Genomic DNA, 15368 nt, shown 5'->3' with positions numbered 1-15368 from the left:
GACTATGGTGATATACCTCTTCCTCGATGAACACTTCTTCCTGTACCTCCTCCTCGAGGAGTTCGACCTCTTCCTGGTCAGACTGACGTGGGAGCTTGATCTCCTCCTTCTGGAACGCTTCCTCTTCATCCTGGAGTCCCGTTCACTGGAACTGTCTGACGAGTAGGAGCTGTAGGAAGAGTAGTCGTCGTAGGAATACGAGGTTGCCGAGTCGTCCGTTTCGATGACAAGCTTCCATGGGGTCCTTGGTCTAGAAATCGCGGTCAAGGACTCCGTGAAGTCCGGCGGAAGCATAGCTGCTGGTACTGGGGGTGAGAGGATGGCGGGTCGAGAGGCGAACCACCCGTTGAATTCCTCCTCCATCCTCATGGGTGACCTGAAGGGAGTTTTAGGTGCTTCAAGAGCCATGCTCCGCAAGACTTACCAGCTTAGGGCCCGGGACAGCGACGCTGTGATTCCATGGTGAAAGCGAACATGCAAGCGACACAAGAACACAAGGGAAAGGTGAGGAACACAACGGGTACATGTGGAACATCAAGGAAAGGAACACAAGGGAACACGCGGAACAAGGGATGGAGAACACAAAGGAACACGTGGTACACAAGGTGATTGGATGGGATAAGAGAGAGAAAGCGGCGAGATATAATCTACACCGCGACCAGACGCTTACTGACGAGCTAACAAGCTCGGCCTCACGCGCTGACCCGGGGTCGCCCCAGGGCGAATATCCTTCCGCCTCGGAGCGCCCCTACAAGGTAGCGGAGAGAGGGGGAACTACGCAAAATTCTTGGTCAGTGATTAAGGAGATCCAAGATCCTCCTAAGAAAGTAGTTCGAGGTAAGTACTGTTAGGAAAAATACAAATTACTTAAAATTTGTTAATTTTTGCTGATAAAATCAAAAAGTTTATGATCAAATGATGTGAAATTTTTATATGATGAAGGTATTATGTATGTCTAAAACATATATAGAAATGGTGTATTTTGAATTATTAGAAAAAAAAAATGGACATGGATGGTTCCCTTAAGCATACCGCAGTTATCTTCTAGAGTACGCACTAAAGATATTTCTCTTATTCAACCTTGCTCTCACCCCCCTGCCATTTATGTCACCAGCTCACACTACCAATTAAGGTTAATTTGGTAGTTATATTTTCATTTATTTCTTGCCTTTAAGATTTATTGTATATTGTTGTCTTGCTGTATTTCATCATACTTTTTATATAATTTGTATTTTTACTTGGTGGTTTTACAATATCATACCATTTGATTAAAATTAAAATTTAATTAATTATTGAAAAACTATTTTATTTATATAGAAAAGTAGTTGAGACTGGGTTACTGTGTTTGGCAAACCATTCAGGAAATTTTTTTTTATGAGTTGTATTCATAATTCGATGCTAACTGTCGCTCATACTGATATTCTTTATTGGTTTTTTAGGTTGAAAACTTTGGAGCTAAAGGTCGAGGTGTTGTCACTACGAGACGTTTTTCCAAAGGTGAATTTGTGGTGGAATATATAGGAGATTTAATTGATTTGAGAGAGGCAAAGGACCGAGAAAAATTATATGCACAAGATGCATCCAAAGGATGTTATAACTATTACTTTACTTTTCAAAATCAACAGTACTGGTAAGTCATGTGCTGGTTTAAAGTTCTTACAGATTTTAATACTAAACTTTTGTATGATAGATTGTTCTAACTTAATTTTCCTATTCAGCTTTTTTTTTTTTTTAATAATGCACTTGTATTTCTGTTTATTGTTAACTTCATAACTTTTGTTGGAGTTTGTTCTTAGGAGTTTTGGTTTTAATTTTTCTTTAGATTTTATGTATTTAGTTATATTCGATTTAAATTGTGGCTGTAGACTCTATTTTCAATGTTGAACCAGTACTTTACTGGAATTTTTGTAAAATTTATGCAGTGATGACAAACTACTTCCTGTTCATAAGACCAATTTGGTTTCAAACCCAATGTGTTACGTCCAAATTTACCACCTACTGTTGACACTACAACGGGCTCTTAGAGACATCCATTCAGACTCCAGCTGTATTTCCTTCATTTTTGTTTCTCCAAGTCTTCTACCTTCTATAACTTCATTTTTCTTCTGTTTTGACATCTCCACTTTTAGCAGATTATTCCTAATAGCCAGAGTAGTGTGTGCGATACTGAAGATGGTACTCTACAATAATAAACAATTTTGTTATATGTAACATTGCAAGAAATTATCTTTTTCAATATTAAACTTACCCGATAATCATGTAGCTGTCAACTCCGTTGCCCGACAGAATTCTACGGGAGGGATACGCCAGCTATCACTATACTAGAAGGGGGTGTACTCACAAGCGCCACCTGTGGCCAGGTACTACAGTACTTGTTGTTGACGCCACCTAACTTTTTCCTCTGTCGTGCTTCCGGCAAGACGTTCTTGGATACGCTTATGATTTTGGAGTATTGTTCACGGTTTGGTGAAGTATTTCTCTAAAATTTGCAGCTATTCGCTATACTGGAAACTTCTATATTAGCTTAGTTAGCTTTTGGAATTAATTTGATTAATTATGGTGACGAAGAGAGTATGAACTCTCTTTCACCTTTAAATGGCCGACCCTTCCCTTAGACGGAAGTGTTGGTGTCTAAGAGAGTATAGACTCTCTTTCTTAATTTTGCTTAACAAAAGTTATAGATTTATTTTATATCTCTCCGCCTTTTATAGGCCTCTTCGATTAACTTCCTTTTATTATAAACTTATTAAAATTAATTTTTATATTTGTTTATATTCGACCTTTCCTAATAGTAGGCGGTCTTTTCTTGGTACCGAAGTTAATTAACATTGAGCCCGTCATTTCGGTTTTACCTGTTAACTTATTTTGCTATTTTAATGTTTTTGAAAGAATTTCTTTGATAGTCTCGTACTGTTTTCAAAGTTGAACTAACGTTTTGTTTTGTCTCTGCAGTTGTTGACGTTCAGAACGTTCAACTTGCGCTCTATCGTCACGATAGAGAGAGAATTTTCACGGTGTCACGTTGCAGTAAGAGTAACCGTGTCTAGCGTTTTGTTCATTCTTTCTTAACTTAATGGTTTTAATTCTAATAAATTGGGAAATATTTCAGTTTTTTCCTTTAACAATAATATGTTTTAACGATATATATGATTGGGCTCTTCTCTCAGGTTCTAAGTCAAGAGAGAGAGAGAGAGAGAGAGAGAGAGAGAGAGAGAGAGAGAGAGAGAGAGAGAGAGAGACGGAGGGAGAAAGAGGAGGATAAACGTTTCGTTCAAGCGAGTAACGTTGTTATCGTTTTTGCTCTTCTCCCTAGTCTCTTTAGGGGAAGAAGGTAAACGTTTCTAGAGTTTTTTCTTGTTCTCAAGCTTTATGCGGTGAGAGATTTTAAACGTAGTTTATTTGATCTAGTGTTTAGTCTCTTTCCAGCCACTGAATTATTTATCTTTCATTAGATTTTTCTGTTACATTGTAATTCTGTTTTCGCAATTACTAACTTTTGAGAAAGGATAGAATTGCGTGTTTCAGGTACAAACCACTTAAAGTTTCGTGTTCAGTGAAATAAGTGCAAACAGAAAATCAAAAGTGATAAGTGATTAGCGCAAAGTGTGTCAGTGTTGTGCGTGAGGGTACTTCTGTGCGTGCCAGTCGTCCTCCCAGTCCGGGACCTCTTGCAAGCTCCCAAGCCCAGGGGAGAAGCAATGTCGAAGGGCAAAAGGGTTCGGCAGGCCTTGATCGGCGCACAGAAGTATCCTCGGTGGTTGCGGGCGTGTCTTACAGAGACCGTCACTCCCACCCGCAGACGATTGAGCCCTTATTTTGCTCGTCTGCAGAAGAAATTTCGGGGAGAAAACGCTGGTCTCAGGTCTCAAGACCTCTTAAACGTAAAGTCCAGACCTATGCCAGACGTACGAAGTTAGAGTTCAACAACCCGGATGCAGTCATTGGGTTAGCTCTGACTCTCCTCAGTCATCAGGTGACTGCACACCTCCTAAGAGAGGTAAGGCGATGCCTCTACAGACCTCATCTTCTATTAAGGCTTTGCCTTAACAGACCTTATCGTCTGTTGATCCCAAGACGACTTTGCTGCAGTCCATGCAGTCGCAGCTTGCGGTCTTAATGCGTTAGTTTCAGGCTGAGGTTACCAGCGGTGTGCAGCAACCTCCGCCTCCTCCTGCGAGAGCTCCGCCTCCGCAGTCCAGTCTGCCAGGCGTACGAAGTTGAGGTTCCTCAGGCTACCTTACCGCGTTCTGAGTTGCCAGTTACCAGCGTTGTGCAGCAACCTTAACCTTCCTTAAGGCAACCTCAGCAATGGGAGCAGGAGTCTTATGCCTTACTTCCTCCGCTTCCGCTTGCGGTTCCACCAGCGAGGCAACAATCTCTTGAGGTACGACAACCTCTTCCATCAATGAGGCAGCCACCTCAGCACTCGCTGCAGCGACCACCTTAGGCTAGCACCTCAGGAACCTCAACTCGCGAGACAAGAACTGCGTTCTGCGCAGCCGCTACCTCAACTCTCGCAGCTCACACCTCAGGAACCTTAACTCGTTCCTCAGGAACCTGCTACTGCGCATCCGCAACCCTTACAGCAAGCGCAACTCTTAAGGCAGCAACCTCATGCTATGAGTCAGCCACCTCAACGCATGCATCTGCCATTTTTTCCTCAACTTGAGCTTCTTCCCATTCAACTTGGGAATAACAAATGACAATAATAACACCTCATTACTTTCATAACTTGCATTTGTAATCATATACATGTATGCCTACACAAACATTATGATAATGGAGGTTATTTGTATTACTTATATAAAAATATATATGTATTCCTTGCAATATATTTTTAACAAATCGCAAAATATGGCAAAAATATCTTCTAAACAAAAATGAATCATGAGTTATGAATGTAAGGTAATATTATGTTGATATTAAACCCCATGCAAGCATGCATGAAGTAATGCAGTGTTGCCAACAGGGCGAGTTTCCCTTTCCTGAGGTGAAGTAGATTATAGTACATTTAGTGTAGCTTAATTCTACGATTATCATGCCGGCTATCAAATTCATCAACAAAACAGTCTAAATCAATTCCCTCGGCACGTGCACTTTCAATGAACGGTAATGCGATATTACTCGCTCTAGCACTGGTCATGGAATTTCTGAGAAATGTTACACGCCATGCAACACGCTCTGCTTACCTTACAGCATGCTCTACATACAGCATGCTCTGCATACAACATGCTCTGCATACCTTACCGCATGCTTCTCAGTCACACATCTTTGGTTGTTGCCAACTCACTAGACTGTCAAGCAGTTTCATAACGTTGCCTTCTAGTCTGCTGCTTTTGCACCAGTGAAACCCTCACTGAGAGAACTTAGCTTTTCTCGGATATGGTCCCTGTAGATGAGAAAGTGCTTTTCTCCCTCCTTCTGATATTCCCTTGAGGACTCTTGTCATTTGGAGAGGAGCCTTTAGCTGCGTAGCCTCCTATGGACTTTTATTTAAGCATAACATGCTTCCAGGGAAGGTAATGGTTCCACTTCAGTCGCTAATCCCGTCTGTTTCCACACCTGCTCCCATAGACCTTGAGCTGTGTTGCAAGACATGCAGTCCAAGCTTAGTCCTTGTTAGAGGATTTTTTGTTTACGGTGTCAATGTGTCACTGGGAAGACGTTCAACAACCAGCAGAAGTGACTTGTTGTGACGCAGTGCGGCAACCTCAGCAACCCGATAAGGAGTTGTCTGTACGACCCAGACAGTCTAGACAGCTTCGGGTTGTCACTGTACTTCCTCGCTTCCCCATGGTTGACAGTTCACAGACTGTGCAGCAGTACCATGATCTTGTGTCCGGCTCCGTCAGACGACTGGCTTTTAAGAGCTCCCACAAGTCGTCGCTGTCTGGAGATTCTCAAATGGACTATGGATCTGACCAAGGAACTGGGCCTCCTGGTCAATTTTGAGGAGTCTCAGCTCGTCCCATCCCAGACCATTGTCTCCTTGGGTATGGATCTTCAGAGTCGAGCTTTTCGGGCTTTTCCGTTGGCCCCAAGGATCTTCCAAGCCCTAGAATGCATCCAGAGCATGCTGAGAAGGAACCGATGCTCAGTCAGATAGTGGATGAGTCTAACAGGGACACTTTCATCGCTGGCCCTGTTCATCGTGTTAGGGAGACTCCACCTCCCCCCCCTTCAGTATCATCTAGCTGCTCACTGGATAAAGGACATGACGCTAGAGACGGTCTCAGTTCCTGTTTCCGAAGAGAGGAGGTCTTCTCTCGCGTGGTGTAAGAACAGCTTTCTTCTCAAGGAAGTCTACCTTTGGCTGTTCAGAAACACGACCGCCGTCTCCTCTCGGACGCATCAGACACGGGCTGGGGTGCGACTTTGGACGGACAAGAATGCTCGGGAACATGGAATCAGGAGCAAAGGACACTTCACATCAATTGCAAGGAGTTGTTGGCGGTTATTCTGGCCTTGATAAACTTCAAGTCCCTCCAGCTTAACAAAGTGGTGGAGGTGGACTCTGACAACACCATAGCCCTGGCTTACATCTTCAAGCAGGGAGGGACTCTTTCGTGGAAGTTGTTCTAGATCGCAAGGGACCTCCTCATCTGGTCTAAAGATCGAAAGCTCACGCTGGTAACGAGGTTCATTCAGGGCGGTATGAATGTCATGGCAGATCACCTCAGCCGGAAGGGTCAGGTCATCCCCACAGAGTGGACCCTTCTCAAGAATGTTTGCAGCAGACTTTGGGCCCTGTGGGGTCAGCCAACCATAGATCTGTTCGCTACCTCGATAACCTAGAGACTCCTGTTGTATTGTTCTCCGATTCCAGACCCAGCAGCAGTTCACGTGGATGCTTTTCTGCTGGATTGGTTCCATCTCGACCTGTATGCATTCCCGCCGTTCAAGATTGTCAACAGGGTACTTCAGAAGTTCTCCTCTCGCAAAGGGACACGGCTGACGTTGGTTGGCTCCGCTCTGGCCCGCGAGAGAATGGTTCTTAGAGGTACTGCAATGGCTGGTCGACATTCCCAGGACTCTTCCTCTAGGAGTGAACCTTCTAAGTCTACCTCACGTAAAGAAGGTACACCCAATCCTCCACGCTCTTCGTCTGACTGCCTTCAGACTTTCGAAAGACTCTCAAGAGCTAGGGGCTTTTCGAAGGAAGCAGCCAGAATGATTGCCAAAGCAAGGAGAACATCCACTCTCAGAATCTATCAGTCTCAAGGGGAAGTCTTCCGTAGCTGGTACAAGACCAATGCAGTTTCCTCAACCAGTACCACTGTAACCCAGATTGCTGACTTCCTGTTATATCTAAGGAAAGTAAGATCCCTTTCAGCTCCTACGATCAAGGGTTACAGAAGTATGTTGGCAGCGGTTTTCCGCCACAGAGGCTTGGATCTTTCCACCAACAAAGATCTACAGGACCTCCCTAGGTCTTTTGAGACCTCAAAGGAACGTCGGTTGTCCACTCCAGGCTGGAATCTAGACGTGGTCCTAAGGTTCCTTATGTCATCAAGATTTGAACCTCTCCAATCAGCCTCTTTTTAGGACCTCACATTAAAAACTCTTTTCCTCGTGTGCTTGACAACAGCTAAAAGAGTAAGTGAGATCCACGCCTTCAGCAGGATCATTGTTTTCACATCTGAAACGGCTACATGTTCCTTGCAGCTCGGTTTTTGCTAAACGAGCTTCCTTCACGTCCTTGGCCTAAGTCGTTCGAGATCCCAAGCCTGTCCAACTTGGTGGGGAATGAACTGGAGAGAGTACTTTGCCCAGTTAGAGCTCTTAAGTACTATCTAAAAAGGTCTTAACCTTTACAAGGACAATCAGAAGCCTTATAGTGTGCTATCAAGAAACCTTCTTTTCCAAGTTCTAAGAACTCAGTTTCTTACTATTCAGGCTTCTGATTAGAGAAACACATTCTCATCTGAAGGAAGAAGACCTTGCTTTGCTGAAGGTAAGGACACATGAAGTGGGAGCTGTGGCTACTTCAGTGGCCTTCAAACAGAGCCATTCTCTGCAGTGTGTTATGGATGCAACCTATTGGAGAAGCAAGTCAGTGTTCGCATCATTCTATCTCAAAGATGTCCAGTCTCTTTACGAGTACTGCTACACCCTGGGACCATTCGTAGCAACGAATACTTTTTATGGGTTGTACGGTCGGCTAAGAAGCCTTCCACATCCTTGTTGATTTGGCGGGTGTTCAATTCTTTCTTGAGAAGCGCCGAGGTTAAAGGTTGTGATGAGGTCCTTTAGTATGGGTTGCAGCCCTGTATACTTTAGCACCTTTGAGTTGATTCAGCCTTCCAAGAGGAACGCTGCGCTCAGTAAGGAAGACGATCTTATTAAAGGCAGAGTAACGGTTCAAGTCGACTTCCTTACCAGGTACTTATTATTTCATTGTTATTGTGGATAACTGATTATATGAAATACGGGATACTTAGCTATCCTTTAGTCTTGTACACTGGTTTTTCACCCACCCCCCTGGGTGTGAATCAGCTACATGATTATCGGGTAAGTTTAATATTGAAAAATGTTATTTTCATTAGTAAAATAAATTTTTGAATATACTTACCCGATAATCATGATTTAATTGACCCACCCTTCCTCCCCATAGAGAACCAGTGGACCGAGGAAAAAGTGAGGTGGCGTCAACAACAAGTACTGTAGTACCTGGCCACAGGTGGCGCTTGTGAGTACACCCCCTTCTAGTATAGTGATAGCTGGCGTATCCCTCCCGTAGAATTCTGTCGGGCAACGGAGTTGACAGCTACATGATTATCGGGTAAGTATATTCAAAAATTTATTTTACTAATGAAAATAACATATTGCTCATGTTAAGTAGATATTGGGAGTGATATTTATAAGAGAGATGTCCCGAGTAAGCCTAGCAGTCTATTATTAGAAAAGGTGGAAAAGCAAAGGAGAAATAAAAGGTATATTGAGGTAGATGACTATATCAATAGATAAGGAAGTTACAGTAATAATCCTCTTTATGTCAGTTTGATATTTGTAAGTTCTGAATTTACGTCCCTCATCCATAAGGACTATTAAGTACAAAATTAAATTAACTTTACGCAATTTCTACATCGTACGATAACAGTGAAGTCCTATGCTGTTACAGTACCGTACATAACGGGGAATCTTATTAATGTACGTACACTATTTGGGTTTTATGTTATAGCTGGTTCTATGTACGTTTTCTTGTTCAGCACATAAATTACTTTATAGGGCAAATATCCGACTTACGTCGAAAATCAGCCTATATCGGTTCTCATGGAACCAATTAACGCAATTAATGACATAGGGCTGGGTGTTACTGTTCTATTAAAATATGATTTATTGATTGGTTGATTAATAAAATTTCTTTGGTATAGTGACAAATTTACAGTATGCAGTATCAGCCTGTTCGTCATTTGCACCAAGTTTGACCTAAAATTTCACTAATTCAAGTATTTGATTAGGAAGTAGTACAGGCTGAAAATTGACATTACATTTAATCTGCTCTAGTATGAAGAAAGGAAGAAAAAAAAAACAATAGGAATAGGATAAAGAAATAGTTAAAAATAAGTTACAATACTTTTGCCTTTTGGGTATGAAAGGTTGTAAATCATAGGAAACAGAAATTGGAGGAAATTGAAAGCAACGCAGTGTAGGGAACGTCTCTTGAAGTATGTAGTGTTTTCATTAGGTGGTTTATGATTAATTGCGCCTAAATATGGACGAGGACTATGAATCGTGAAGGAGATGATGAGTGAGAAGTATTGATTTAAAAGCTCAAGGTAGAGACGACTGGCGAAATCTAACCGAGGCCCTTTTCATCAATAGGTGTAGGAGGAGGTGAAGATGATGAAATATTTTGCTTATTCTTTGAAATAGTCAAGTCGATAAAGGCTAGGCTTATCTAACACTAAACCCTTTATTTTTATGCAGGTTAAATGTAACTCACAATAGACATTACAGAAAGATTTTATGCCTTCTACTACATTTGTATCCTCTTGTCTATTTAATCTCTTGCCACCAGACTTCAATTTCTAGAACATTTTTCTGTCAGTTTTACTTGTCAAAATGAATTATCTGAATACAGTTTATGGATATGATTATATACTAGATGTATATTTTTCTTAGAATGATATGGAGGGTTACATGTACTACATGTTTTCTCACCCTTTGAATATAAAGACTTGTTTTAAGGTTGAAAGTATTGTTGTTATATTATCCGGATTTGGAGGTCAGGGGCATAGTTTACATGATTATTTTTGAATGACTGTAAACTTTGGTACTTGAGTAACTTTCCATATCTAGGGTCCATATGAGAAAGGATGTTATTTTGGAGGAGCCTTGTATTTTTCTTTTATTAAATTGTAAAAATTTTAACCAATGATGATTATGAAATGTTAGTGGCTAGCTGAAAATGCTTAAACTTATAATGCACGTAGCCTTTCAAACAAAACATTAGCCAGTAGAGGGAAGGTTTTTTATTAATTAGCTAAAACCGTTCATTTTTATGGGTAATATATTTTCAAATGATTATGATAGAAATAAGGTCAGCATAATAAAATTGCAGAGCTTTAAAACCAGAATCAGAGGGAGTCAGGTAAATGCAGAATCCCAGAAGGAAAAATCAAAAGATCTTTTTAGTAGTAGGCAAAAATAAAGGTAGTCCTTGGTTTCCTTTCCTTAATCAGTGGTGGTGCTCCGTACTGCATTCTATACATTAATCTTTTTATATAGATTTGTTATTGTTACTCTAATTGTAGGATACACTACGGTATGATAATTTTGTCATTTTTCATTCTTAGGCTTGTAGGTTATGAGTAATATTTGCAATTTTATGGATCAGCTGTCCAACTTGCCATTTTGAATAGTACTAATTTCATGTTCTCTTTAAGAGTTTTTGTGTACTGGTATGTAAATATCATGATTTTTCAATATTAATCTTACCCGATAATCATGTAGCTGTCAACTCCGTTGCCCGACAGAATTCTACGGAAGGGATACGCCAGCGATCGCTATACAAGAGGGGGGTGTACTCACAAGCGCCACCTGTGGCCAGGTACTGCAGTACTTCTTGTTGACACCACCTCAATTTTTCCTCTGTCGTGCCTCCGGCTAGACCTATATGGATACGCTGTTGATTCTGGAGTTTTTTGCTCACGATTTGGTGATGTATTTGCTCTAGAGTTTAGCTTTCGCTATTCAGGAAGTTTTATCATTAGCTTAGCTAGCTTTTGGAATTAATTTGATTAATTATGGTGACGAAGAGAGTATGAACTCTCTTTCACTTTTAAATGGCCGACCCTTCCCTTAGACGGAAGTGTTGGTGTCTAAGAGAGTATAGACTCTCTTTCTTAATTTTGCTTAACAAAAGTTATAGATTTATTTTATATCTCTCCGCCTTTTTAGGCCTCTTCGATTAACTTCCTTTTATTATAAACTTATTAAAATTAATTTTTATATTTGTTTATATTCGACCTTTCCTAATAGTAGGCGGTCTTTTCTTGGTACCGAAGTTAATTAACATTGAGCCCGTCATTTCGGTTTTACCTGTTAACATATTATGCTATTTTAATGTTTTTGAAAGAATTTCTTTGATAGTCTCGTACTGTTTTCAAAGTTGAACTAACGTTTTGTTTTGTCTCTGCAGTTGTTGACGTTCAGAACGTTCAACTTGCGCTCTATCGTTACGATAGAGAGAGAATTTTCACGGTGTCACGTTGCAGTAAGAGTAACCGTTTCTAGCGTTTTGTTCATTCTTTCTTAGCTTAATGGTTTTAATTCTAATAAAGGAACTTTTTATTTGGGAAATATTTCAGTTTTTTTCCTTTAACAGTAATATGTTTTAACGATATATATGATTGGGCTCTTCTCTCAGGTTCTAAGTCAAGAGAGAGAGAGAGAGAAAGAGACGGAGGGAGAGAGAGCTGGATAAACGTTTCGGTCAAGCGAGTAACGTTGTTATCGTTTTTGCTCTTCTCCCTAGTCTCTTTAGGGGAAGAAGGTAAACGTTTCTAGAGTTTTATTCTTGTTCTCAAGCTTTATGCGGTGAGAGATTTTAAACGTAGTTTATTTGATCTAGTGTTTAGTCTCTTTCCAGCCACTGAATTATTTATCTTTCATTAGATTTTTCTGTTACATTGTAATTCTGTTTTCGCAATTACTAACTTTTATGGAAGGATAGAATTGCGTGTTTCAGGTACAAACCACTTAAAGTTTCGAGTTCAGTGAAATAAGTGCAAACAGAAAATCAAAAGTGATAAGTGATTAGCGCAAAGTGTGTCAGTGTTGTGCGTGAGGGTACTTCTGTGCGTGCCAGTCGTCCTCCCAGTCCGGGACCTCTTGCAAGCTCCCAAGCCCAGGGGAGAAGCAATGTCGAAGGGCAAAAGGGTTCGGCAGGCCTTGATCGGCGCACAGAAGTATCCTCGGTGGTTGCGGGCGTGTCTTACAGAGACCGTCACTCCCACCCGCAGACGATTGAGCCCTTATTTTGCTCGTCTGCAGAAGAAATTTCGGGGAGAAAAAACTGGACTCAGGTCTCAAGACCTCTTAAACGTAAAGTCCAGACCTCTAGAGTTCAACAACCCGGATGCAGTCATTGGGTTAGCTCTGACTCTCCGCAGTCATCAGGTGACTGCACACCTCCTAAGAGAGGTAAGGCAATGCCTCAACAGACCTCATCTTCTGTTAAGGCTTTGCCTCAACAGACCTTATCGTCTGTTGATCCCAAGATGACTTTACTGCAGTCCATGCAGTCGCAGCTTGCGGTCTTAATGCGTGAGTTTCAGGCTGAGAAGGTTACACCTCCTCCTGCGAGCGCTCCGCCTCCCCGCAGTCCAGTCTGCCAGGCGTACGAAGTTGAGGTTCCTCAAGCTACCTTACCGCGTTCGGAGTTGCCAGTTACCAGCGTTGTGCAGCAACCTCAACCTTCCTTAAGGCAACCTCAACAATGGGAGCAGGATTCTTATGACTTGAGGCAAGATTTTCTTGCAGTTAGACCATCTTCGAGGCAACAACCTTTTGAGGTACGACAACCTCTACCATCCTTGAGGCAGCCACCTCAGCTCTCGCAGCTGCTACCTCAACTTTCCTCAAGGCGAGAGCCTCAACTCTTGAGGCTAGCTCCTCAGGAACCTCAACTCGTGAGACAGGAACTGCGTTCTGCGCAGCCGCTACCTCAACTCTCGCAGCTCACACCTCAAGAACATCAACTCGTGAGTCAAGAGCCTCTCTCTGCGCAGCCACCTCAACCCTTGAGGCAAGCGCAACTCTTGAGGCAGGAACCTCATGCTATGAGTCAGCCACCTCAACGCATGCATCTGCCACTTTCTCCTCAACTTGAGCCTCTTCCCATTCAACTTTGAAATAACAAATGACAATAATAACATCTCATTACTTTCATAACTTGCATTTGTAATCATATACATGTATGCCTACACAAACATTATGATAATGGAGGTTATTCGTATTACTTAAATAAAAAAAATATATATGTATTCCTTGCAATATATTTTTAACAAAATAGCAAAATATGGCAAAAATATTTTCAAAACAAAAATGAATCATGAGTTATGAATGTAATGTAAATATTATGTTGATATTAAAACCCCATGCAAGCATGCATGAAGTAATGCAGTGTTGCCAACAGGGCGAGTTTCCCTTTCCTGAGGTGAAGTAGATTATAGTACGTATATTTAGTGCAGCTTAATTCTACGATTATCATGCCGGCTATCAAATTCAGCAACAAAACAGTCTAAATCAATTCCCTCGGCACGTGCACTTTCATGGACAGTAATGCGATATTACTCAATCTAGCACTGGTCATGGAATTTCTGAGAAATGTTACACGCCATGCAACATGCTCTGCTTACCTTACAGCATGCTCTACATACAGCATGCTCTGCATACCTTACCGCATGCTTCTCAGTCACACATCTTTGGTTGTTGCCAACTCACTAGACTGTCAAGCAGTTTCTTAACGTTGCCTTCTAGTCTGCTGCTTTTGCACCAGTGAAACCCTCACTGAGAGAACTTAGCTTTTCTCGGATATGGTCCCTGTAGATGAGAAAGAGCTTTTCTCCCTCCTTCTGATATTCTCTTGAGGACTCTGTCATTTGGAGAGGAGCCTTTAGCTGCGTAGCCTCCTATGGACTTTTATTTAAGCATAACATGCTTCCAGGGAAGGTAATGGGTCCACTTCAGTCGCTAACCCCGTCTGTTACCACACCTGCTCCCATAGACCTTGAGCTGTGTTGCAAGACATGCAGTCCAAGCTTAGTCATTGTTAGAGGATTTTTTTGTTTACGGAGTCAGTGTGTCACTGGGAAGACGTTCAACAACCAGCAGAAGTGACTTGTTGTGACGCAGTGCGGCAACCTCAGCAACCCGATAAGGAGTTGTCTGTACGACCCAGACAGTCTAGACAGCTTCGGGTTGTCACTGTACTTCCTCGCTTCCCCATGGTTGACAGTTCACAGACTGTGCAGCAGTACCATGATCTTGTGTCCGGCTCCGTCAGACGACTGGCTTTTAAGAGCTCCCACAAGTCGTCGCTGTCTGGAGATTCTCAGATGGACTATGGATCTGACCAAGGAACTGGGCCTCCTGGTCAATTTTGAGGAGTCTCAGCTCGTCCCATCCCAGACCATTGTCTACCTGGGTATGGATCTTCAGAGTCGAGCTTTTCGGGCTTTTCCGTCGGCCCCAAGGATCTTCCAAGCCCTAGAATGCATCCAGAGCATGCTGAGAAGGAACCGATGCTCAGTCAGGTAGTGGATGAGTCTAACAGGGACACTTTCATCGCTGGCCCTGTTCATCGTGTTAGGGAGACTCCACCTCCCCCCCCCCTTCAGTATCATCTAGCTGCTCACTGGATAAAGGACATGACGCTAGAGACGGTCTCAGTTCCTGTTTCCGAAGAGAGGTGGTCTTCTCTCGCGTGGTGTAAGAACAGCTTTCTTCTCAAGGAAGTCTACCTTTGGCTGTTCAGAAACCCGACCGCCGTCTCCTCTCGGACGCATCAGACACGGGCTGGGGTGCGACTTTGGACGGACAGGAATGCTCGGGAACATGGAATCAGGAGCAAAGGACACTTCACATCAATTGCAAGGAGTTGTTGGCGGTTCTTCTGGCCTTGATAAACTTCAAGTCCCTCCAGCTTAACAAGGTGGTGGAGGTGGACTCTGACAACACCACAGCCCTGGCTTACATCTTCAAGCAGGGAGGGACTCTTTCGTGGAAGTTGTTCTAGATCGCAAGGGACCTCCTCATCTGGTCAAAAGATCGAAAGCTCACGCTGGTAACGAGGTTCATTCAGGGCGGTATGAATGTCATGGCAGATCGCCTCAGCCGGAAGGGTCAGGTCATCCCCACAG

General features: G+C 42.4%; 1 protein-coding gene across 1 annotated transcript in view; it reads left to right on the top strand.

The window, feature by feature from the left end:
* Positions 1-15368, top strand: part of Set8 (SET domain containing 8) — an 86197-nt gene that overhangs the window by 52762 nt on the left and 18067 nt on the right. Inside the window, exon 6 of the mRNA XM_068350930.1 lies at positions 1440-1630. Within this exon, the coding sequence (XP_068207031.1) occupies positions 1440-1630 (191 nt within the window). The remainder of the gene's footprint in view (positions 1-1439; positions 1631-15368) is intronic.

This window comes from Palaemon carinicauda, chromosome 27 (assembly GCF_036898095.1).
Source record: "Palaemon carinicauda isolate YSFRI2023 chromosome 27, ASM3689809v2, whole genome shotgun sequence".
Classification (NCBI taxonomy): domain Eukaryota; kingdom Metazoa; phylum Arthropoda; class Malacostraca; order Decapoda; family Palaemonidae; genus Palaemon; species Palaemon carinicauda.
The sequence above is the reverse complement of the archived record's forward strand: the minus strand, read 5'-3'. Positions and strand labels throughout refer to the sequence as shown.